The sequence below is a fragment of the Gorilla gorilla genome, chromosome 19 (assembly GCF_029281585.2).
Source record: "Gorilla gorilla gorilla isolate KB3781 chromosome 19, NHGRI_mGorGor1-v2.1_pri, whole genome shotgun sequence".
Classification (NCBI taxonomy): domain Eukaryota; kingdom Metazoa; phylum Chordata; class Mammalia; order Primates; family Hominidae; genus Gorilla; species Gorilla gorilla.
The window spans coordinates 31,634,369-31,659,707 of record NC_073243.2 but is presented as its reverse complement, the minus strand read 5'-3'; the positions used below and the strand labels follow the sequence as shown (position 1 = coordinate 31,659,707).

The 25,339-nt window shown below is 42.3% G+C and overlaps 1 protein-coding gene across 2 annotated transcripts in view; it reads left to right on the top strand.

Annotated features, from left to right (window-relative positions):
• Positions 1–25,339, top strand: part of THBS4 (thrombospondin 4) — a 91,792-nt gene that overhangs the window by 47,892 nt on the left and 18,561 nt on the right. For both annotated transcript variants that reach the window (XM_055366953.2, XM_004058635.5), the window contains 7 exons: positions 642–845; positions 16,376–16,623; positions 18,792–18,900; positions 19,291–19,373; positions 20,014–20,065; positions 20,277–20,479; positions 22,278–22,415. In XM_055366953.2, the coding sequence (XP_055222928.1) occupies positions 827–845; positions 16,376–16,623; positions 18,792–18,900; positions 19,291–19,373; positions 20,014–20,065; positions 20,277–20,479; positions 22,278–22,415 (852 nt within the window). In that variant the 5' untranslated portion in view covers positions 642–826. The remainder of the gene's footprint in view (positions 1–641; positions 846–16,375; positions 16,624–18,791; positions 18,901–19,290; positions 19,374–20,013; positions 20,066–20,276; positions 20,480–22,277; positions 22,416–25,339) is intronic.

The window sequence follows — 25,339 nt, the reverse complement described above, 5'->3', positions numbered from 1 at the left end:
GATACAGTCAAGAAATAGAAACCACATCATTTTGTTTTGTTTTGTTTCCACATTGGGATTTTTTTAAACAGAGAAATGTTGGAGAATTGTAAAGGCACAAAGGGAACACTTAGGTCTCACAAAGGTGGCAGATCATTTCCTACCAGCACATCTACCACCATAGCCATGTTTTCTGCTGCATTTCCTGTCATTTGTCACTGACCAGGAAAACACAATTGGCTCTGGTCCTGGAGGTGCCTATGGGACTCCATGACAGAAATTCACTGCTTGGGGACATCAGTAAAGCAATGGCTTGGATGCTTTCACCAGTCCCCCTTGTACTTTAAGCCTTTAGTGCTTTTCCTGGTGGGCATTTTCAGAGCTGCTTGTTCAGCCAAACCCAATTTTGTGTTTGCAAATTCAGTCCTCTCTTGAGGGCTATACCCAGTGATGAATATTGTGCTGTATTTCTTCTGGCTCAAATGTCCAGCCACTATAAAAGTGACAGGGAAGAACTGGTGAGTTTGGCAATATGGAAAAGGGATTACAAGATTAGTTTACATTTGTAGCTTACTGTCAAATTGCTCCCCCCAAACAAAGAAACCCTGTTTTCCCCAAAATTGAATCTTTCACTTATACCCCTTCTTCTCCCTTCTTCCCAGTCTTTGACCTTCTCCCATCTTCCAGTCAGAGGCTAAACCCAGGCGTTCTGCTGCCAGTCCTGACAGACCCTGCCCTGAATGATCTCTATGTGATTTCCACCTTCAAGCTGCAGACTAAAAGTTCAGCCACCATCTTCGGTCTTTACTCTTCAACTGACAACAGTAAATATTTTGAATTTACTGTGATGGGACGCTTAAACAAAGGTAAGCAAATTTGCTGAAATTATTTTCTTAAAAATCTCCTTTTTCTATTCCAGGATTAGGGGTATACTGTCTTTGAGATGGTTTCCTTGTGCAATTATATTCTTACTCACTAGTCATTTCAGTTTTTAATACTGAATTATTCTTACTGTACATTTACCTATATTGGCGGGGGGGTGGGGGGCAGTTCAGGAAGAAAGTGACATTGGGAGAAAAAAAGAATTGCTGTGACCAAGATGCCTTTTGACATTGTCTCATCCTCATGTTATTCTGAATCCAGTTCTGGAACAGAGAGGACAAGGGACAATTCAGCCATTATCTTAGGCAGCTCAGGCTGCTATAACAAAATACCATAGACTTTGTGGCTTAAACAATAGACATTTACGTCTCACAGTTCTAGACAGTGATAAGTCTAAGATCATGGTGCCATCTCAGTCCATTTTGTGTTGCTATAAAAGACTACCGGAGACTGGGTAATTTATAAAGAAACGAGATTTATTTAGCTCACAGTCCTGCAGGGTGGAAGTTCAAGGGCATGGCCCTGGCTTCTGACAGGGACTTTCTTGTGTCACAACGTGGTAGAGAAAGTCAAAGAGGGAGCAGACACATGGGAAGAGGAGAAAACCTGAGGGGCATCCTAGCTTTATAATAACCCACTCTCTCAAGAACTAATCCATTCCCTTGAGAACTAATCCATTTTCACAAGAGCTGAAACTCACTGTCTCGAGAACAGCACCAAGCCATTCATGAGAGATCCAACCCCATAATTCATATGCCTCCCACAAGGCCCTACCTCCCAACACTGCCACATTGGGGACCAAATTTCAGCACGAGTTTTGACAGGGACAGACATACCATATCCAAACCATACCACGCGCAGATTTGGCTCCTCGTAAGGGCCCAGTTCCTGGATTGTAGATGGCCATCTTTTTATTGTGTCCTCACATGATGAAGACAGACAGCAAGCTCTCTTGTGTCTCTTCTTATAAGGTCACTATTCCCATCATGAGGGCCACACCCTCAGGACCTCATCTAAACCTAATCATCTCCCAAAAGCCCCACCTCCAAATACCATCACACTGGAGATTAGGAGTTCAGTATATGAATTTGATGGGGCGGGAGGAAGGGGACAGATACAAACATTCAGCCCATGACAGCCACCCCATACTATTCTTATGTTCCCTTTGAAGCCAGTGCTCAGTAGACCTAGCTCCTAACTCCTTAAGCACCTACCTGGCCGTGATGGAAAGAATATACCTCAACCAGTAGAACAGGATGAATAGGGCTCTTTTCTCCCTGTGCGTGCCAATTTACACAGGCCTGTCACTGGTTTGATCCCTCTGCTGTCATTTGTTTTGTTGCCGTAGTGAGTTACTATAAGCACTGAGAAGTGAGTCCCAAAGAAAATGGTCACTATTTTTCATTGCCTTCTCCTCCACTCCTTCCCTGGGGGACAACACCTGTTCCTGTTTATTAAGGAATGTGACAGATGCGTGTTCCTGCTTGCTTCATGCATTTAATAAAATAGGAGGACTGGTTCTTCTGGCTGGGTTTTATGTTTATTTCAGTTTGCTTTACAAAGTAGACACTTCCTAGTGCTTCAAACTCTCTCTTAGATTATATTTGTGATTGTACACTTAAATCTGCGGGCATTAGGAAATGAAAGAAGTTTCTAATTCTTAACTTTCATAGGACTCTAAAGTTAAAAGTATAAAGGAGTGGGACTTTAACCCCTTCTTTTCTGTCAGATTCCAACGTGCTTCTTGCCTGCTTCCATGCTACTCCCAAGTCTGCTTTCTCTCTATGTGCCTCACAGCCTGTCAGGGGCCTTGAGGAGGTGTCAGATAATAAAAGTGAGTCTGAGGACATGGCCAGCAGATGGGTCAACCATTCCTGTCCCCCTTTCCCCATCTTCAGCCCTAATGAGGGGGGATTCTGCCCATGTCTCTGCCTTGAATCAAACAGCCCCATTTTGCCTAGCATCTGTTGAAGGAACTGCTCATCTTCTGACAACCCAGCTACTCAGTTTGTGATCGTAAAAATCACCGTTCTTCATCTGTGGATCAGCAGCTTCTCCTAACCTGTCTATTTCAGAGGCATTGCAAAGATTTTTCTTTTGGTTCATCCAGCTTAATGGCCAGAAGTTCCTCTGCAGAGTAAAAAACTGCTCCAAGCTTTTGCCCTCACTGCCTCTCACCCTCTATTGCTAAATTGGCCAGTATGTGTGAGCCCATTGTGGAAAGTCTGTGTTGCTGGGAAACACAAGGAAGCAACTTCCCCTGAACTGATCCTTTCAGTTTGTATAGACAAGAGTAACACTGGATTTAATGGGCAGTAGGTAGAGGGTAAGGGGATCGTTAGTATGTTTCCTCTGAAGAATCACCAGTAATGTGAGTCAGCTGTAAATACCAGTTGATCAAATATTTTAGGGGCTGTAATCCCAGCACTTTGGGAGGCTGAGGCAGGCAGATCACCTGAGGTCAGGAGTTCGAGAACAGCATGGCCAACATGGAGAAACCCCGTCTCTACTAAAAATACAAAAATTAGCCGGGCATGGCAGTATGTGCCTATAGTCACAGCTACTCGGGAGGCTGAGGCAGGAGAATCACTTGAACCGAGGAGGCAGAGGTTGCAGTGAGCTGAGATTGCGCCGCTGCACTCCACACTTCAGCCTGGGTGACAGAGCGAGACTCTGTCTCAAAAGAAAAATAAAATTAGAGGAAAAGATGAAAGGGTTGAGATGAAGAACTGAAAGATGAACATCTCCCTACCCTCCAACCTATTAGGAAAGATAAATTGTTCTTAGAAACTATGGGGGCAGAAGGAGTCCTGGAAGAATCTAGAAATGAGAATTCTCATAAGGCAAAGACGGATTTATGCTGTTATTAGAGCTTGAAGAGTTGAAGAATGACACAGAGAAGTTGTTTCACTGGAGCAGTCGGAAAAAATACGAAGATTTGCCAGCACTGGTGAATATAAAAGTTTCAGGAAAGAGAAGTCCATTCTGACTGGAACAATAAAAAGCAGTCACTGGGTCCATCAGATCCAAGGAAAAGACAGAGCCTGTGGTTAAGACTCCCCACTGCAGTGTTCAGTGGTGGCCATGCTGACTTGACTTAATTCTCCCCACAACCCTCCATAAATTATCTACCTGGACATGGTAGGCTCCAGACAGCATTCATCTGGCCAAGGTTCAGCTGATCTCCTCTTTTGCTGATTTGCGTGGAAAACGGTGAAACAGAAGAAATCCAAGTGGATCTCTACTGACTTAAAACACCTGAGTAGGAAATAAAACACACCCTTCCCTCCATTAAAGTCCAGGACTGGGAGATGAAGGAGAGTGACTACACAGCATCAAAGAGCAGAATTTGGTCATCTGGGCCTCATATGACCTCCTGAAACAAATTAAAATGTAGCTAATGAAGACTGCAAAGAAAGAGTTTGCCACTGAGCTCTCTGCTTCTACTCTCACCCTCTCCAAGTCAGCCTACCCCAGGCCACCTCATTACTGTTCACAAACATAATTTGGATCAAGATACATCTGACCTCTGAGACCTCTAGTGGCCCCCTTTCCAAACTGAATAATGTACCCATGTCTCAGCGAGGCATTCGGGGCTTCCACTCTGCATGGCCCCAAGCAGCCTTTCCAGTTTATCCCTCATTCCAACCTCCATGCAGCCTGAGCTTCACCAAGATAGGCTATTGCCATTCTTTGGGGCCGCACATGCTGCCTCTCCTCCATCCTTTTGTTCCTGCTCTCTGCTCCCTCGACACATATCCTGCATCACCTCTCGACACCCAAATCCTACACATTCAAGACCCATCTCCAGCTCCTTCTGATATTCTTTCTAATATGACTTTGTACTTCTTAAGGAAGACATTCATCTTAGCTCACCTTGTACTTGAATTACTTCTAGGTCTTCTCTCCATTTGGTTGGGAGCTCCCTTGAGACAGGGACTATACAGCCCTTATCTTTGCATCTGCTGCAGCACCTAGCAAGGTGCCTTGTACATAGAAGTGGTTCATGGATAGATTGAAAAGAATAAATGGAGGCTGAGAAGAGTAGACTTGTTTGTGAAAAATGACATACACCATTGTGAAATTCTGGGATTCCACAATATCTGACACATAGTAGGTAATAAAAAAAATTATTTATTTATTTATTGAGATAGAGTCTTGCTCTGTCACCCAGGCTGGAGTGCAGTCGCTAGATCTCGGCTCACTGCAGCCTCTGCCTCCTAGGTTCAACTGATTCTCCTGCCTCAGCCTCCCGAGTAGCTGGAAATACATGTGCGCACCACTACGCCCAGCTAATTTTTCTATTTTTTTAGTAGAGATGGGGTTTTGCCATATTGGCCAGGCTGGTCTCGAACTCCTGGCCTCAAGTGATCCTCCTGTCTCGGCCTCCTAAATTGCTGGGCTTACAGGTCTGAGCCACCACACCCAGCCAAAAAAAGATTTTTTTTTTTTTTTAATGAATAAATGTTGAAGGGCTTTTGGAATAGGATGTAAGAGGATACAGGTAGTATTTCTGGTAGAAGTGATCTGCCAGGTTATTAGTAATACAGGCTTTAAATCTTGATAGAAATAAGCATCCTGCAGAAACCACCTGGCTGGATAGAAGATATGGCTGATGCTCTTCTAGTATCTGGCGTAAAGACAACTTTCCAATTTGTATCCTGAGTTTGAGTCACAAACTGCATCACCATGAATACATCTCTGAATCTCTCTTAGCCCTGGTTGATTGCCTATAAAATGGGGATAATAATAGCTACCTCACAGGCTGGTTGCAAGAACTGAATTATATAAGGTATAATAACTTTCTTCAGACTATGAGGCTCAATAAAATTTTCATTCTCTTAAACAGTATTAGAGAGAGATTTCCACTATTTAGGCAACTGTTTTCTAATGATGATGGTTTGGTGAACTCTTGGCTTGCCTTGATGACAATTTCACCTTTCAGAAAAAGAAAACAAGAACTGCTTCTTTAGTCTTAGTATGATTGTCTCAGAACAACTTGGTGCTGTGAAGTGAAGGAAACCCAAAGTGTTTGCTGTCATGACCAGAGAGTGTCAGTGAAACTCCTTAGCCTAAGGATAGGACATGTCAAATAGTTCAGAGTAGTGGTTCTGAAGCTTGCAAGCTAAAGAGAAATATAGATTAAGAGAGATGGCAGAGCTTAAAAAATAAAATTTTAGACCCAATAATAAGTGGAAAAACTGAGGGGCCTCAAACATTAATAATAATATTTATGGAGTCTTTTTTTTTTTTTTGAGACGGAGTTTTGCTCTTGTTGCCCAGGTTGGAGTGCAATGGTGCGATCTTGGCTCACTGCAACCTCCGCCTCCCGGGTTCAAGTGATTCTCCTGCCTCAGACTCCCAATTAGCTGGGATTACAGGCATGCGCCACCAGACCCAGCTAATTTTTGTATTTTTAGTAGAGACAGGGTTTCTCCATGTTGGTCAGGCTGGTCTCAAACTCCCAACCTCAGATGATCTGCCTGCTTCGGCCTCCCAAAGTGCTGGGATTACAGCCGTGAGCAACCACGCCCAGCCCTATGGAGTCTTTTTAATGTACCAGGACTGTGTTAAAAGCTCAAAGCCTATTTCCCCTTTTAACTTTCACAATATTCCTATGACATGCCCTTGAATTAGCTTAATTTTAAAGTGGTCATATGCAGAAGATGGAAAGAATTTTAAAATTTGATACAAAACTATAATAATTAGGACAAAAAAGCTAAAACCTAATTGAGTCAAAGTTGGTGATTCACACATAAGATAATAAAATGGATGTTTTTAGCCATGTTCAGAATAAGATATGGAAGATATGGAAGAAATAAGCCTACCTCCTGGAATAGGTAATGGGAGATTAACAGGTGATGGAGGTAAGTCATAGATGGCTCTTTTGTTTCTGTCTTACCCATCAAGGGGAGTGTTCTTCAAATTGTCAAGAACAGTTAAAAGAAAACAAAAATCCAAGCTAGTTGAGGAGATAGCAGAAAAACGCCCACTCTCTTTAGTGAGATTAACTATTCAGGTGCAGATGAATTACACATTGGGATATTTAGTGAAGAAAGTCATAGTGGAGCCACTGTTAGTATCATTTAGAAATCATGGAGAACAGAAAGGTCCTAAAAGACAGGACAGGCAAATGTTTCCATTTTTATAAAGAAGGGAAGGGTGGATTCTGAAAACCACAGGCTACTGAAATTTAGGACAGAGCTCCAGAGGGTTATATGATTATTCATGTATTTTGGGATTGCCTAGAAAAGAAATCTGGGATTTTTTTAAAGACAAAATGGATTTACTAAGAATAAATCATGCCAAACTTTTTTTTTCAGTAAAGTTTCAAAGCTGATAGATAAAAAAACATGCTGTGAGCATAATGTATCTGACTTCAGAAAAGAATTGGATGAAGTCGCTTATTATACCTTTCTAAATAATATAAAAAAGAACGAGCTAGATAATAGTACCGCTAGGGGTTGATAAGTCACTGTATAGCAAATTATCTAGTGGTTTTTGACAGGGCTCTGTCTTGGGTATTGAACTGTCCAACATGTCAGTGACTTGAGCAAAGACAGCATTTTATCGTGTTTGCAATTCAAAGCTAGAAAAGAGTTGAACATGTTGGATACTATCATTCATATTTACAAAGTCCTACCAGATAATACAATGGGCCAAAATCAATCAGATGAAATTTAACAAGAATAAATGTAAAGCTGTCAACTAGGAGTGAAAAGCAAATTGCAGAAGTTCAGGATGTGAGACATCTGTCCTAAGAGTTCTCTAATCAACAACAAATCCTAATCAGTGTTGAGGATAGTGCCTGACATATAATGGATACTCAAAAATATTTGCCGAATGAATGAATGAACAGATACTGTGATGCAACTGTTTATAAAAAGCTCCTTACATTTTAGGTTTCATTAGTGCATGCATATGGCCAGGTTAAGGAAGCTAATAGTCCCACTGTACTCTTAATTGTCCAGGCCACATCTAATACTGTGTCTAGTCCTGGACATTTCACAGGGACACTGTCAAGTCAAAGATTACCTTGAAAAGAGTCACCAAAAGAGCACCTATCTGGACCCCGTTTTTTTGTGTGGTTTGGTTTTGTTTTTTGTTTTCTGTTTTTTGTTTTTACTACATTTAAGTAGAAAAGTTAAAGGAACTAGAGAAATGAAGGAGCCAGACAGAAGACATGAAAAATATGAAAATTGCCTTACAATATTTGAAAAAAGGGCTAGGTGCCATGGCTCATGCCTGTAATCCCAGCACTTTGGGAGTCTGAGGCAGGAGTATCATTTGAGCCCACACATTCAAGACCAGTCTGGGTAAAAAATTAAGAATAATTTTTTTTTTTTTTTTTTGAGACAGAGTCTCACCCTGTTGCCCAGGCTGGAGTGCAATGGCGCGACCTCAGCTCACTGCAACTTCCACTTCCCAGGTTCAAGCGATTCTCCTGCCTCAGCCTCCTGAGTAGCTGGGGTTACAGGCAGGCGCCACCACGCCCGCCTAATTTTTGTTGTTGTTGTTGTTATCCTTAGTAGAGATGGGGTTTCACCATGTTGCCCAGGCCGGTCTCAAACTCCTGACCACGTGATCCACCCACCTCGGCCTCCCAAAGTGCTGGGATTATAGGCATGAGCCACCACGCCCAGCCAAAAATACATTTCTTTAAAAATTAGCCTGGCTTGGTGGTACATGCCTGTAGTTCCAGCTACTCAGGAGGCTGTGGCAGGAGGATTACTTGAGCCCAGGAGTTTGAGGCAGCAGTGAGCCGTGATCATGCCACTGCACTCCAGCCTGGGCAACAGGGCAAGCTCTTGTTTCAAAAAAATAAAAATAATTAAAAATAATGTTTAAATAATATTTGAAAAATGTCATTTGGAATGAAGATCAGACTAAATCTCTCTGTAGCTCTGAAGAGTAAAATTAGGATCCATTGGTAGAAGACAGAGGAAACAGATATTGGCTCTGTATTAGGAAAATCTTGGAGAGTGATCCAAAAGTGAAATGGACTTCTCTGCAAAGTAATGAGTTCCTTGTTACTGGAAATGTGCTGGTAGAGGCTGCACTTTTATTGAAGGAATTTGTGAAGTGAGATGTTAAGCTGGATGACTTATAAGGCTAATATTTTGTCATTCTACCAAGGCTAGAGAAGTTTCATAGGCACTTAAGAAATTGCTTTGCACCTCTTTCCTGTAACATGACCTTGGGCTTCTGTGCACACTCACTGCTTTGTTGTCTACTAGATAGTTGCATACTATGATGAATCTCATACTTTTTCAAAACATAAAGTCCTCTGCAGATGTTTAGCATAATTGCTGTGTTTCCTTTCACTAGATAGATGTGTGTGTGTGTGTGTGTGTATACTCTGTATACTTTACATTTGTTCAAATTGCCATAAGAAAACTTTGAAACAGACTGCATTTATCACAGCTAGGAGTCACCCAGAGTACTTTCAGAAAAAGCAATTTGCTGATTTACCTTTTATATGTATTTCCAAAGCACTAAAGTTACAAAGACCTAGTGTATAGGGCATGAAGATAAATAAGCAAAGGCAAACAAGAATATCCATCACAAGAGACATTAATGTCAAGGAGGCAATTTTTAAATGTACAATTATTTAAAAAGAAGGGGAAAGGTTGACAATGATGGCTTCCATCATATGTTTAAAAGTGCCAAAGAGCAAAGCCATTTGCCAAACAAAGCAAAGAGCTCCAGACTACCTTTGTGAGTTTGCTGCCTGCAGGCCAGGCCACTCTGGACTCCTTTGCCCAAGCAGACAAAATATTATCATTTCCAGTTCTTTAAAGCTGGCACCCTGCTTCATAACTTTGACATTCAACATATCATAATATTTTTTACTACCAGGTCCACTTTTCAAAAAGCATCTTTTGAAAATTCTTTCTGAAGATAGCAATATTTCAAATCTTCATTGCCTAGGCTTGCTTTTTCATCTCCTGCCAGTCACTGAAATCGTATTTAATCAGACTGGGCTATGTGGTTCCTGTGTCCAGCTGGTCCCAAGCATGGAAATGTAGCTCTTGGACAGTGCCATAAAATCAGGCAATCCTGAGTAGCTGGGGTTACAGGCAGGCGCCACCACGCCCACCTAATTTTTTTGTTATTGTTGTTATCCTTAGTAGAGATGGGGTTTCACCATGTTGGCCAGGCTGGTCTCAAACTCCTGACCAAATTGTCAATTACACAAAGATGCCAAGTTTAGAGGGAAAGGATTTATATAACCAACAAAGTGTTCCACATTTTAAAAAAGACATAATTGTGAGTAATAAAAGTCAGAGTGGACACACTCTATTTTATCTATTTTTTTCACTTCATAAGTAGTTGTAGTGGTGCCCTCAGATACTATGGGATGTGGGAAAATCAGTAAGATATAGACTTGGCAGCATGAAGGGACTTAAGGTGGTGGGAAGATTAGGGCCAGTCCTGGGATAAGGAGTTGAAATGTTATTTAGAATCCACTAGGGAGTTATTGAAGGATTTCATTTGCTTGCTTGCTTTGAGGAGGCAATAACTTGATCAGAACAGTCCTATAAGAAGTTCAATCTCTCAGTCCAAAAAGTCCGTGCAGAAAGAGACCTAAAGTAGGAAGGGGAGTCAGGAATCTAACAGAGCAGCCCAGAGGTGGAGCAGAGTCAGAGACACCGTTTGAGATCCGAGCACCCGCTGACTGACAGCCTTCAGTTCCAATCCAATCTGCACTGCATTCTGGGTACTAACCCTGCACGATAACCAGCTGCAATCGCCAAGAAAACCTGTGCAGCTGGTGGTGAGTGAAAACCGAGGATGTGAACTCAATGTGCTGCAGCTGAAGAAACAGAGTTGTACCTGGAACCGCCCAGTGGGTTCACCTTGCCCGCTGCCTACACAGAACCCATTTATCAAGACGGGAATTGCAATGGAGAAAGGGTAATTCACGCAGAGCTGGCTGTGTGGGAGACCAGAGTTTTATTATTACTCAAATCAGTCTCCCCAAGCATTCAGGGATCAGAGTTTTTAAAGATAATTTTGCAGGTAGGGGGCTTGGGAAGTGGGGAGTGCTGATTGGTCAGGCTGGAAATGAAATCATAGTGGGTCGAAGTTAGGTTTTCTTAACGTCTTCTGTTCCTGGGTGTGATGGCAGAAATGATTGGGCCAGATTACTGGTCTGGGTGGTGTCAGCTGATACATCCAGTGCAGGGTCTGCAAAATAAGCACTGATGTTAGGCTTTACAATAGTGATGTTACCCCCAATTTGGAGGTATTTGGGGAGCAATTTGGGGATTGCTCAGACTCTTGGAGCCAGAGGCTGCATGACCTCTAAACTGTAATTTCTAATCCTGTAGCTAATTTATTAGGCCTGCAAAGGTAGACTGGTCCCCAGGCAAGAAGGGGATCTTCGGGAAAGGGCTGTTATCAATTTTGCTTCAGAGTCAAACCATCTACTGAATTCCTTCCCAAAGTTAGTTCGGCCTATGCCCGGGAATGAACAAGGAAAGCTTAAGTGTTAGAAGCCAGATAGAGTCGGTTAGGTCTGATTTCTCTCACTGTCATAATTTCCTGAGTTATAATTTGGCAAAGACAGTTTCATACCCAGTGACTGTTTTCCTGAGTGCTTTCCAGGGTGGTGGCCAGGCAGAGGTGTGGTCGAGCCGGGAGGTGGGATGGTTCCAGCCTCAGGGGCCTGGCTTCTTCTTCCTTCCTGGAGGGACAAAATGGTCATCTTCCTCCTGCTGTAGTGTTTTCCCCTGCGTTTTGCTCCTTCTGCTACGTGTGGATGTGTTGGGATAAGATAGGGCAAGATGAGCACCGGGAAAGGGGGCTGGCAAGAGGAAGGGAACCCTGTCTGTTCTCTTCCCCTTCCCGATGATGCTGCCTCTGGAGAAGGTGAGGAAAACTCTCACCCAACAGGCTGCAGGCTCCTGGGGCCAGAGCTTTCTGCTTTCTCCGGACTCCATATGACTGATATGAAAACGTTGAGTTTCCTAAGCCTGCTTGCCCTCTGGGTAGTCTAACTGCTCTGATGATAAAATAAGTGTAGAGGCACTGAAGTAAAGAATTTGCAATAAAAAAGAAAATGAAAAATGGAAGCCATAAGAGAAATGAGTATTGGATCAAGTGTGAAGAATGGGAAATGTCAAGGCACTTGATAATTTTTCTGCTAACAAACAGACATTGTGAAGGTGGAAGTTTCCATGGTTTTCCTTGCCTGCGTTTTCTTTTGCTATTGTCATGAGATCTAGGGGCATGAGGGATTTGTCATTTGAGTGTTACATTGCAACAAAAAGCAAGGCAGAAGTACAGAATCCACTTAAATGAGAGTATGAACACAATAGGAGTTTTTGCTACCTGGAATTAGATGTTGAATTGCTGCTCTCTAAACTTTATTTTCTATATAAAAAGCTTTAAATACAATCATTTAATTACTCATTGAAAGTTTGTATTAACAACATTTAGTGTGCACCTGCTATATATAAAGTATCCCACTAGGTACTATTCATCAAATTAAACCCAGCTATTTAGTTATGAAAATAAACCATGGCCCACATACCCTGTGAAGCCCTGTTAAAAGCAGGCAACATGCCCAAGAAAATATGTTTCCTTTGAATTTCACAGAAATCTTAGTTTGAGGAAGAAAAATCAAGAGTTTTTGTTATAAGCCACTATGTGTATGCTCTGAAACAGTTAATGTAGAGAAAGAGGTAGTGGCCATAACTGAAATAAGGAGATAGTGAGTGAGTGTGTGTGACCTAATTCAAGTTTGGTGGTCCAAGTGGTATTTTTCTTGGCCTATAAAAACTACAGGTATTTGCAAAACTGTTCTAAATAGTAATGTAATAGAAGTTTTTTAAAAATTGAGTTAGTGCATATGTTTGGACTCAACTTCTCCCTCTTTTGGTTACTATATATGGTTCTAATTTCCAGCTGTGCAGTTACTATTGTAAATTCTCAACATTTAAAAAAAATTTCAGATACAAATTATTTTTATTGATAAATAATTTTTACATATTTAAGGGGTACATTGTGAATTCTCAACAATTAATATTAAATAAAAGGAGAAGAATTCTGTTCTATCCCAGATTAGAAATACCTTAGAATTTCTATTTGTGTCTATTTCCCTCCATTCCATTATTTTCTTCCTCTTCATACCACATTTATATACATCTTACCACTTATTTATATTTATTTAATACTTTACTTCAGGAAACTTAGTATTGTTCTGGAATCAGAAAGCCCTTCTAGCTAGTCTGTCTTGCCAGGTCTTTCTGATTCTTCTCCCTCAAGAAGCAAGTGGTGGTGACCACGTCGACATAAGAGATTTCCCATCTGACTCCTCCCACCATCTGTGACCACGTCGACATAAGAGATTTCCCATCTGACTCCTCCCACCATCTGTGTAGGTCACAGAACCTCACGCCAACTGGCTCTCTTCAGACTGTGGTCAACTGGAAAATCGAGTCAGATTTCAGAAGGGTGGGAAAATGAACCTAGAAAGTCTAATGTGGAGAAAGCCTTAAAATATATCCTTCATGTTCCACAGTAGTGATTATTTTCTTTGGCGATACTGCAACATAAATAGGTATTCTTGGCTAGTTCATCTCTGGGCGGCACCATCTTGGCATTTACACTCTACAGAAAAGGTACCTGAGGAGAAAGATGGTCCAAGTTACTTGCCACAAATCACACAGATTAACAGCAGCACAGTCTGGGTGTATATGTGTAATATATATCTTTTTATTATTTTTATATACAAGTAATGGTTGTTTCTTGTAGAAAAGTTAAAACAATGAAGATGAGCAGGAAGAAAAAAATACCATCCAAACACCCAGCAAATAACCATATTAATGTAGACATATTTTCTTCTAATCTTCTATGTATGTATGTATACATATATGTACATATATATACACATGCACACTTTTTTCTAAACCCATATTGACCTATAACCTCCTTTTTTTTTTTACTTAACAAAATACTGGGAATGTCTTTTTGTGTTTTTAATATTCAGCTATTCCATAGTATTCCATTTTATAATTATACTGTAATTTAAGTAGCCAGCCCTCTCCTTTTGGACATATATGTTCTGCCAAGTGTTGATTACAATAAGTATTTCTGAAATGAACATTCTCATCCATACATCTTGGTGCTGCTTTTTTTTTTTTTCTATAACCCAGGACAGTGCTGAAGTGCTTCTTTTTTGTTCTTTAATTTCCTCAGTTTTAGTTCCTAGAAGTGGCAATGCTGGGCTGTTGGGTTTACACATGTTTAAGGTTCTGATGCATGTGACTAAATTACCCTCCAGAAAAGTTCTGCTTTAAGTTCTACTTAAGGCTTTCCCACCCTGGGACAGCTGAAGACTGGCCAGAGCTTTGCAGCTGCAATGATGTGTTTACCACCTCCCTTATCCAGCAACATTTGTAATTAGCCTCTGACCTTGTTCCTGGGATTGTTTCCGGTGAAAATTAGCCATGCCTGGCTAATTTTTGTATTTTTAGTAGAGACAGGGTTTCACCATATTGGTCAGGCTGATCTTGAACTCCTGACCTCGTGATCTGCCCACCCCGGCCTCCCAAAGTGCTGGGTTTGGGAATGGTACCTGTGGATGCACCTAGAGGCGTGTTTAGACACTAGCTGAAATCACTTTGGTCTTTCTAGCAAACCTTAGCCAATGAGCTCCACTCACAAAGGGTCAGCTTCCAAGAGCAGATTTTAGCTCAGGGCCTCTTATGTTCAGGACAATAATGGAGTAAAAAAACAAGGCCAAAAACCAGAAGATATGTGGGCTTAAACAGATAAGTGAATTGCTACCCACATAGGAAAAACAAAACAAAACAAAAACAAAAACAAAAACAGAAAATAAGGTGGCAGTCCTTCTTTTACAACCATGGATACCTTTTCTTTTCTTTTTTTTTTTTTTGAGACAGGATCGCTCTTTTGCCCAGGCTGGAGTGCAGTGGTTCGATCATGGCTCACTGCAGCCTCAATCCCCCAGGCTCAAGCAATCCTCCACCTCAGTGTCCCAAGTAGCTGGGACTACAAGTATGTGCCACCACACCTGGCCTTTTTTTTTTTTTTTTTTGAAATGGAGTCTTGCTCTGTCACCCAGGCTGGAGTGCAGTGGTGTGATCTTGGCTCACTGCAACCTCCGCCTCCCAGGTTCAAGCAATTCTCCTGCCTCAGCCTACTGAGTAGCTGGGAATATAGGCGAACACCACCATGCCTGGCTAATTTTTGTATTTTTAATAGAGACGGGGTTTCACCATATTGGTCAGGCTGGTCTTGAACTCCTGACCTCATGATCTGCCCACCTCGGCCTCCCAAAGTGCTGGGATTACAGGCGTGAGCCACCGCGCCCAGCCTGGCCAATTTTTTTAAATCTATTTTTTGTAGAGATGAGGTCTCACTATGTTGCCTAGGTTGATTTCAAACTCCTGAACTCAAGCAATTCTCCCACCTCGGCCTCCCAAAGTGCTCGGATTACAGGCATAAGCCTCTGTGCCCAGCCAATACCTCTTATTATCTAACTGAGCATTGTTAAATTCAGGGATGGGTTGCTGAGGGACGATATGACAGATTACACTCGATTTGATGTGTGCTGACTAAGGCCTGTGCATGCCTAGCATTGCTTTAGTCATGGAATGAACCACACTCAGGTTCAGATTCTAGTCCTGCCACTTCCTATGTCCTTGAGCAAGTGCCTTCACTTATCTGAGACTCACTTTCCTCGTCCATAGTTATTCCAATTGCATTTGGTTGCAGTGAGTAGCAATTAAGTATTTAGGCTGGGCACAGTGGCTCACACCTGTAATCCCAGCACTTTGGGAGGCCGAGGCAGGTGGATCGCTTGAGCTCGGGATTTCGAGACCAGCCTGGGCAACATGGCAAAACCCTGTCTCTACAAAAAATATATAAATTAGCTGGGTGTGGTGGCTCACACCTGTGGTCCCAACTACTTAGGAGGCTAAGATAGAAGGATGACTTGAGCCTAGGAGGCAAAGGTTGCAGTGAGCTGAGATCATCCCACTGCACTGCAGCCTGGGGGACAGAGTGAGATCCTGTCTTAAAAAAAAAAAAAAAAGGGAAGAAATCAAGTATTTAAAGCACCTAAGGACAGCCCCCAGCCCCATGGTAGTGCTCAGCAAGTGTTTGGTGAATGAATGGATTCATGCTCTACGCTTACATAGAGTTTACTTTGCTTTCAGATGGGGTTCTGCTTGCTCATTGTACTTATCACTATATGAGAATTGTATTGTTTATTTTCAAATTTGCCACATATTGTCTGTTTCTCCATCAACACAAAACATTCTCAGGAGAAGAGTTGGTTCCCAGTGCCTGAAACAGTGCCTAGCACACAGAAGATGGTGAATCAATATTTGTGGTTATTTCTCACTCACATTCCGTCCAGCAACCCAGTCTTGTTACCAGGAGGCTGTTCAGCACAGGACACTTATCACACCATTTGTTGACCCTCCACTTCCCCCTTTTCCACTTATCACACCATTGGTTGAGCTGTGCTTGCTTCCAGCCATCCTCCGTTACCTGAAGAACGATGGGAAGGTGCATTTGGTGGTTTTCAACAACCTGCAGCTGGCAGACGGAAGGCGGCACAGGATCCTCCTGAGGCTGAGCAATTTGCAGCGAGGGGCCGGCTCCCTAGAGCTCTACCTGGACTGCATCCAGGTGGATTCCATTCACAATCTCCCCAGGGCCTTTGCTGGCCCCTCCCAGAAACCTGAGACCATTGAATTGAGGACTTTCCAGAGGAAGCCACAGGTAGGAACCCACAAACCATTCTCTGAAGTGGAAAAATGAGCTGCCAGTGCCTAGGGAGTGCAGAGGAGTGTGCTGAGAAATTCCTGCTGCAGGTCAGTGGGTCTAATGCCGCTTGCACATCAGAATCACCTGCGGAGCTTGAAAAGCAAGTGATAGGGGGCTGCCCCTAAGACAAACTGAATCCGAATCTGTCGGGTGGGGCCTAGCATATTTTTATGCTAGGGGCATCAGCATATTTTTAAAATACCAATTCTAATGTGAATTGAGCCGAAATTGAGAGCTTGTGCTTTCAATGATAAGCAGAGACTCGATACAATTGTAACGTTGGGAAGGAAGGGCAAAAGTAAAAATAACTACCTCAGGGTGATGACATTGTCTATTTTCAGTTTTCTATAATGAAAATAAAAAAGAATGATTAGAAACTGCCAAGCTTTCATAACAGCATTTTCACAGGTCTTGTCAGAACATCCACTAACAAAAGGGAGCTTAGCTTAGCTGCATTTGGTCTTAAGATACCATCACTTCTGTCTTTTGTTTTACTCCATGTTGATGGTATTTTTATTATTCTGTCATTGCACCTGCTGTAGAAATTGCCACATACATTTCTTTTAGAATTTTGTGCTAGGCAGTGCTTTGTTTTCTATAAAGAACTAGTATTCTTTGTCCTTTCCAATAATGTATAACTGGTTAAAGTTCCTGAATTTCATCCGCTATATAAGCCAATGTCAAATCAGTAACTATGTTCATCTGTAATGGCCCATATTATTTTTGTCTGCTACCTCTCAATCCTCACTTTCCATTTGTTAATTCATTATATTAATATATGCTTTAGTTAGAAGCTACTCTGAGCCCTTTGTACAGAGAAGCAGGGTGTAAGCAATAATTTCCATTGCAAGTGGGAATGCTGTGCAGTTTTAGATAGTAATATAAAAACTATGACTCTGATCCTAGAAGTTTTGCCCTTGAACAACAGGAAGCATTTTTAATCAGAAATTCCAAGAAAGCTAAAATCCAAGGTTTTTGGGGATTTTTGTTTTTCAGTCATATAGAGAGAGATTTTTAATGTAGATTTACATATGGAAAAAAATAGAAAGATATGCTAAACTCTATTTCTGCATCCCCATAGTAGCACACGTAATCAGAATGACAGTCAGAAATTGTGTCACTGCTTATTTCAGAAATTAGCGTTCACCACCAAATAAGTCAATTTCTAAAAGTCAGGACTCAGCCCTGACAAAGTCATCAGAAACTGTACTTATTGGAATTTTCTCAGAAGCTCTACCTCCTTAGACCATGGTAGTGATCACAGTGGCTCAGTCTCATAGTCATCTACTCACTCATTCAGTCAGTCAACAAATAGGCACATTCTAGGCATTAGTGCTACCACGGTGGGCAAAGCCAGTCATTTTCCTGACTCTGCGGAGATTATAGTCTGATGTCCAATACAATGTGTGTTAAATAGAACATGTTGCCTAAATCTTAGCTAAATCAAAAAGCAGAATTCCTCTGAAAATCCTTAGCTGTGCTCATTTCTAAAATAAGGATGATGACTTGACTTTGGCAGTTAACATAAACGTTTTGTTGTATATAGATATAATAAAGGTGATTGCAAGCAGAATTCACAAGGTAAAAGGGCAAGGAAATTGACTTTTTGACTAACAATGAATAATAACCCCTAATGTAAAAATATGATGCCAACTACCTAATGATCATAGAAGATATCATTTATTCATTCTCATATCCCAAAGAAGTCAGAGGCTTTGCTAGACCCTTGAGCCAAGACAACCAAAAAATAATACTGTTTAAAATTGGGGTTAACACCTTATTTATTATGATCTAAATTCCATAAACAAATTACAGACAATTCTTAAGAGTCTCCTGTCACAAAATAACTCCTTTACCATGTAGGAAAAGAGCCTTTCGTTTTCTCAGCTGTCTTGGTGACAATGCCAGCATTTTCGTAGGCTACTGGCTACTTACATATTCACTTTAGTCAAAAAGATAGGGCTGGCAGTCTTTAGGAAAAAATGTGATCCTACAAAATTATGTAAGATGTCAGAGGGTCCAAGTATACAGGACTACTTGATTATGAAAATTGCGTGAGTAGGCAAGCACATTGGCTTTTGAACAGTGTCAGCAATCTGTGGTATGAATGTGATTTCTTCCAGGACTTCTTGGAAGAGCTGAAGCTGGTGGTGAGAGGCTCACTGTTCCAGGTGGCCAGCCTGCAAGACTGCTTCCTGCAGCAGAGTGAGCCACTGGCTGCCACAGGCACAGGTGTGGGCTCTTGGGCAGTTTGCATACCTTCATCAACACAAACTCCAAAGACCCTGAATAGGCTGGGTCCCATCACCGAAAAGTGGGACTGTCAACAGAGCAGCCCAACAAAACGTATCTACGAAAATCAGTCTCTTGAACAAAATCCAGGGCACAGAATATTTTCATTATGCTTTTATTTTTATGATTCACATGGAATTTAGACTTAGTCAGTGGCATCATTATCATTTTTTTTAGCTGAATTAAAGAAATTACCCCAAATTAAATTCAAATATTCTGGGTTTTTGAATCATCTTGTCAGGATGATTTCCTGGGGAATAATTTGGTTTTGAGTCACTTAGAAATGACCATTACTGACTGAAAACTCTTTGCCTTTTGCTGTTCCTACAGGGGACTTTAACCGGCAGTTCTTGGGTCAAATGATACAATTAAACCAACTCCTGGGAGAGGTGAAGGACCTTCTGAGACAGCAGGTAACAAGCGGGACATTTCATCAGAAAAGCCCTGGTCTTCTTAGAGCAGCTCCCCACAAGCTAGTGGAGCTGCAGGCCTGCCCAGGCACGGGGGCAGCCTCTGAGCCAGATCTCCGGGGGCCCACGCAGCCCCGCACGCCAGGGCTCTGCTGGAAGTTCTCTGGAAATGGGGTCCAAGCTCGTGATGAACACACCATGGCTCTAAGCAGAGCGGGAGCCATCAAGGGCTGCTAACGCTACTGTAAGAAGTGTTACAGAGAGCCAGGTGCGGTGCCTCACGACTGTAATCCCAGCACTTTGGGAGGCTAAGGTGGGCAGATCATGAGGTGAGGAGCTCGAGACCAGCCTGAACAACATGGTGAAACCCCGTCTCTACTAAAAATACAAAAATTAGCCAGGCATGGTGGTGCATGCCTATAATCCCAGCTACTCAGGAGGCTGAGGCAGGAGAATCGCTGGAACCCAGGAGGCGGAGGTTGTAATGAGCTGAGATCGTGCCACTGCACTCCAGCCTGGGCGACAGACTGAGACTGTCTCAAAAAAAAAAAGTGTTACATAGATAGCTCCACATGGATTCTTTCATTCCTGGATGATATCAAGCATTCCTTGCAATCCTTTTTTCCCCTTCTCATTTTTAAAGGTTAAGGAAACATCATTTTTGCGAAACACCATAGCTGAATGCCAGGCTTGTGGTAAGTGCTTTTCTAGTAATGGGCTCACCTGCGTCAGATGATGCAGGCTGATGAAGGGCTTGCGGTGAGGCTGTGTTGACCGCAGTTTCTGAAGGTCTACCACATAGTTGGAGGGGAGGGAGGAAAAGTTCAATAGGAAACCAAATTTTGTTTTGCCTTCTGTGTATCTTCCTGGCGGTGAATACGCGTGTGGATGATTGTTTTTCTCTAGGTCCTCTCAAGTTTCAGTCTCCGACCCCAAGCACAGTGGTGCCCCCGGCTCCCCCTGCACCGCCAACACGCCCACCTCGTCGGTGTGACTCCAACCCATGTTTCCGAGGTGTCCAATGTACCGACGGCAGAGATGGCTTCCAGTGTGGGCCCTGCCCCGAGGGCTACACAGGAAACGGGATCACCTGTATTGATGTTGATGAGGTAAAAGTTCACTTAGACTGGGAGGGGATGCCTAAGTATCCTCCTCACCCTGCAGCTTTTGGAAAAAGAAGCCAAGCTGATGATTAAGGGCTGACTTGGGCTGTCCTCCAGGCTCCATCGCAACCACTTGCTTGGAGACCCTGAGACACAGGGATGGCGGAAGGAGACATGACCCAAGGTTATGGCTGTGTTTGTCATTTTTCCTCTGTGTTTCCAACTCTTCTACTGGTCCATTGGCTACAGTGCTGAGGTTTCTGCTTTACACGCTGACATTTGCGTTGGTTATTTCTCTTAAATAATCTGTGCTACAATTTTGTTTTTCCCCCACTTTTGCAAATGTGGAAGGGGAGGATTTTTCTAAGGGTATATTTCAGGAGTCACCGTGGATTTCTTCAGGCTTCCTAAAATAAAGGAGCAGAGGGGAATCTCACACCAACAAGGGGGAGGCCCTGTAACCTATGAGTAACTAAACGTGCCCAGGGAGGGCCCCAGAGGAGGCACATCCAGCAAATACCAGCTATTCGACCGGCTGGCAGAGCCCCAGAAGAGACTGTTTCAAGACCCTGTTAGGCAGGCCAGCCTAGTGGCTGAAGCCTGCAATCTCAACACTTTGGGAGGCTGAGGCAAGAGGATCACATGAGCCCAGGAGTTTGAGACCAGCCTGGGCAACAGGACAAAACCCTATCTCTACAAAAAATATGATAATTACTTTGGCATGGTGGCATGTGCCTGTGGTCCCAGCTACTCTGGAAGATGAAGCAGGAGGATTGCCTGAGGCAGGAGGTTGAGGCTGCAGTGAGCCATGATGGCACCACTGCACTCTAGCCTGGGCACAACCGTGTCTCAAAAAAACAAACAAAAAAAAACATGGTTAGGCAATCACCAGTCCAGTTGCAAAGCAGTGTTCATAGCAGGTAGCAAGGCTGCCACCAAAATGTGCCTTCAATGTGCCTTTCTCCTCCCACCCAGCCCAAGGAAGGCTGAAAGGAGAAGCACAGGGGAGAGACGCAGGTACAGAACTTAGGCACACTGACTCCCTGGGGCTCCTGCAGGCCCATGGTAATGTTAGTAACACTCAGCTGATTACCTTCGCTAGTAGTAAGCAATTAAGATGGTCTCTAGTAATCCCTCAATTGGAGAAACAACTGCATACATTTCACTGAACTGCATCTGGTTTTTATCTGTGAGGTGGAATTTTCCTCTTTCTGAAAGGGCAGGAAGTGGTCATGTTTTTTACATTAGTTGAAGTGGTTTAAAAAAAACAAAACAAAAAAAAAACAATCTCCAAGATTCCTAGAGCCTTGGAATAGCATGGACTTGACAGGACATGGAGGCAGGCACAGGCCTTGAGGGATTACCTGGTAATGAAGAGGCACCGGCCCTGGCTTTGCCTTCTGGAGGTCTTTCTGATTGAGTAGTTGGTTTGCTGATGCTTTTGGAGGCATCTAACAGCCAGCTAAGTGGTCCAGGGACATAGTCCTTTCACAGAGATTTGCAAATTCCATGTCAGAATATCAGGGAGCTTATTACATTGAGACGTAGGCTGGTTAATATCAAGGACCCTTTCAACATGCATGTGCCATTATTCTACAGCACAGCAAAGCCTACTAAAAAGCAACCTCAGATTGTATGGTCAGGGATTCAGTGGGTAACTGGAGTTGGAAGCCTTTATTTCCTTTTATTATTTTTTCCACCAAAAGATAGTTAAATGACTAAACAAGTATGTGCAAATAGATGAAGAAAAGTTTGAGAGTGTTTTCTCGGTGTGGCTAAAGACTTTGAACTTTTTTGTCTCCAGTGCAAATACCATCCCTGCTACCCGGGCGTGCGCTGCATAAATTTGTCTCCTGGCTTCAGATGTGACGCCTGCCCAGTGGGCTTCACAGGGCCCATGGTGCAGGGTGTTGGGATCAGTTTTGCCAAGTCAAACAAGCAGGTAGGCTGAAGTCATGGTTTCTATTCATTTCTCATCTTAACAAAACAACTGTGGTTGGTTCCCACCTCTTTGGTATAAACCTTTACCTCCATGAGCAGCCAAGGCCATGTGGAATGTCATGGTGCAAAATGAGCAAATTAGGAAGTTTTTCAACCGTTTCTGAGTATTTACATTTATAAAATCTAGAAGGGAGGAAGATTTTAAGAGGGGATAATAGAGTATCACTAGAAAAACAGTAAATGGGGTAATATGGCTATTGGCATAATTTCAGTCTTATTTTGTTGATAGCTGTTGAACATTTTGTCCTGCAGAATAAGTTGAGAACCAGGAGACAAAAGCTTTGAAAAATTAGGTCACTTTTGTAGAGTCATTGTTGCCAATCGAAGCTGTTTCAGAGATGAGGGGATTTTAAGAGTAGAAATAATCCCCCAAGGCAACCTCCCCTTTTTCTTATGTAAGCTATAAATTGCCATAAAGCACTTGAGTACTTCTTGACAGTCTCCATTTATTTCCAAATGCTCTACTATATTCTGGTCATTATTTAACTGACTGACTGTGAAATTCTTTTTGATGTTTTTAGCCCTTAAAAATGGTTGTTCTATAAATATATTTTACTACCTTAGGGAAATTATTAGCTTTGAAGAAGGGCAGGGGTTTATTATTTCCTAGCTGCCTATCAAAGGGTTCTAGAGGGCATGATTTTTTTTAGTTATTGTTATACTTTAAGTTCTAGGGTACATATGCACAACGTGCAGGTTTGTTACATATGTATACATGTGCCATACTGGTGTGCTGCACCTGTTAACTTGTCATTTACATTAGGTATATCTCCTAATGCTATCCTTCCCCCCTCCCCCTACCCCATGACAGGCCCTGGTGTGTGACATTCCCCACCCTGTGTCCAAGTGTTCTCATTGTTCAATTCCCAACTAAGAGTGAGAACATGCGGTGTTTGGTTTTCTATCCTTGCAATAGTTTGCTCAGAATGATGGTTTCTAGCTTCATCCATGTCCCTACAAAGGACATGAACTCATCCTTTTTTATGGCTGCATAATATTCCATGGTGTATATGTGCCACATTTTCTTAATCCAGTCTATCATTGATGGACATTTGGGTTGGTTCCAAGTCTTTGCTATTGTGAATAGTGCCACAATAAACATATGTGTCCATGTGTCTTTATAGCAGCATGATTTATAAGCCTTTGGGTATATGCCCAGTAATGGGATGGCTGGGTCAAATTGTATTTCTAGTTCTAGATCCTTGAGGAATCGCCACACTGTCTTCCACAATGGCTGAACTAGTTTACAGTCCCACCAACAGTGTAAAAGTGTTCCTATTTCTCCACATTCTCTTCAGCACCTATTGTTTCCTGACTTTTTAATGATCGCCATTCTAACTGGTGTGAGAAGGCATCTCATTGTGGTTTTGATTTGCATTTCTCTGATGGCCAGTGATGATGAGCATTTTTTCATGTGTCTGTTGGCTGCATAACTGTCTTCTTTTGAGAAGTGTCTGTTCATATCCTTTGCCCACTTTTTGATGGGGTTGTTTGATTTTTTTCCTATAAATTTGTTTAAGTTCTTTGTAGATTCTGGATATTAGCCCTTTGTCAGATGGATAGATTGTAAAAATGTTCTCCCATTCTGTAGGTTGCCTGTTCACTCTGATGGTAGTTTCTTTTGCTGTGCAGAAGCTCTTGAGTTTAATTAGATCCCATTTGTCAATTTTGGCTTTTGTTGCCATTGCTTTAGGTGTTTTAGTCATGAAGTCCTTGGAGGGCATGATTTTTTAGACTAGAAAAGGGAGGCCAGCTAGACATATAGGAATGATAAGAAGCTGTTAAGAGTCCTCTAAAGACAAAATCTCTAAGAACAAACCAAGGAAACATAAGGTACTTGGTGTAAGGTAGTAAGGAGCACTTCTCAATAGATTTCCAGTAACAAGGCAGACAGAACTGAAGTGGAAGGGAGCCACCTTGCTAAATTTAACAGCAAATGTTACTGCATTCCAAAGTCAAAGAAAATAAAAGGAAATGGCGCAGTGTCCAGAAACAAAGAGAAAACTCAAAGCCAGAACTGTGACTAGAGCTGATGCCACAGCAGATCCTGGGAGGTGGGAGTTGGGTCCAGGTCTTAGTAACAGGGACCTGGCTTTTACCACCTGTGTGGAGTGGATGCAGCAATGTAGTCTGGGAACTTTGGAAAGGCCTAACACCCCTGCATAAGTCCAGGACCCTCAGAGAACCACCTTATCCATTACAAGGAGACAGGAAACCTTTAGTAGCCCTAAGAAACAACAAAGAAGCTTGACTTCAGCTTTAAGACATGGTTGACAAAAATGAAAATTGCCTACAGCAAATCAAAGCACCACACTTGTACCACATACAGTTATGAGTTCCAAATCTGTTATACATATAATGCAGAAACACAAGCCAAAAAATTAAAATAATAACCAGCCATGAAGAAGTGAAATCCCCAGGGCTCTGACTCAAGTCAAAGGCACACCACTCTGTAAAGACACGCCAAAATTCAGGGCCAGTGGAATGCCCACAGGCAAAATTTGGGCTACTGAAGATATGCTTATAAACAAAAATGGCAGTTTATATAAAGAAACTCCCATGAGGAAACATGATAAATGCAAAGTAAATATAAAAAGGTAAAGAAATAAATACCATACTTAAAGAATAGAGCAATGCCCCAACTGGGCAACATGGCAAAATCCCATCCCTACAAAAAATACACACAAAAAAATTAGCCGGGTGTGATGGTGCATGCCTGTGGTCCTAGCAACCTTGGGAGGTTGAGGTGGGAGGATCACCTGAGTCTGGGAGGTTGAGGCTGCCGTGAGCTGTGATTGTGCCACTGCACTCCAGCCTGAGCGACAGAGCAAGACCCTGTCTCAACAACAACAACAAAAACATATA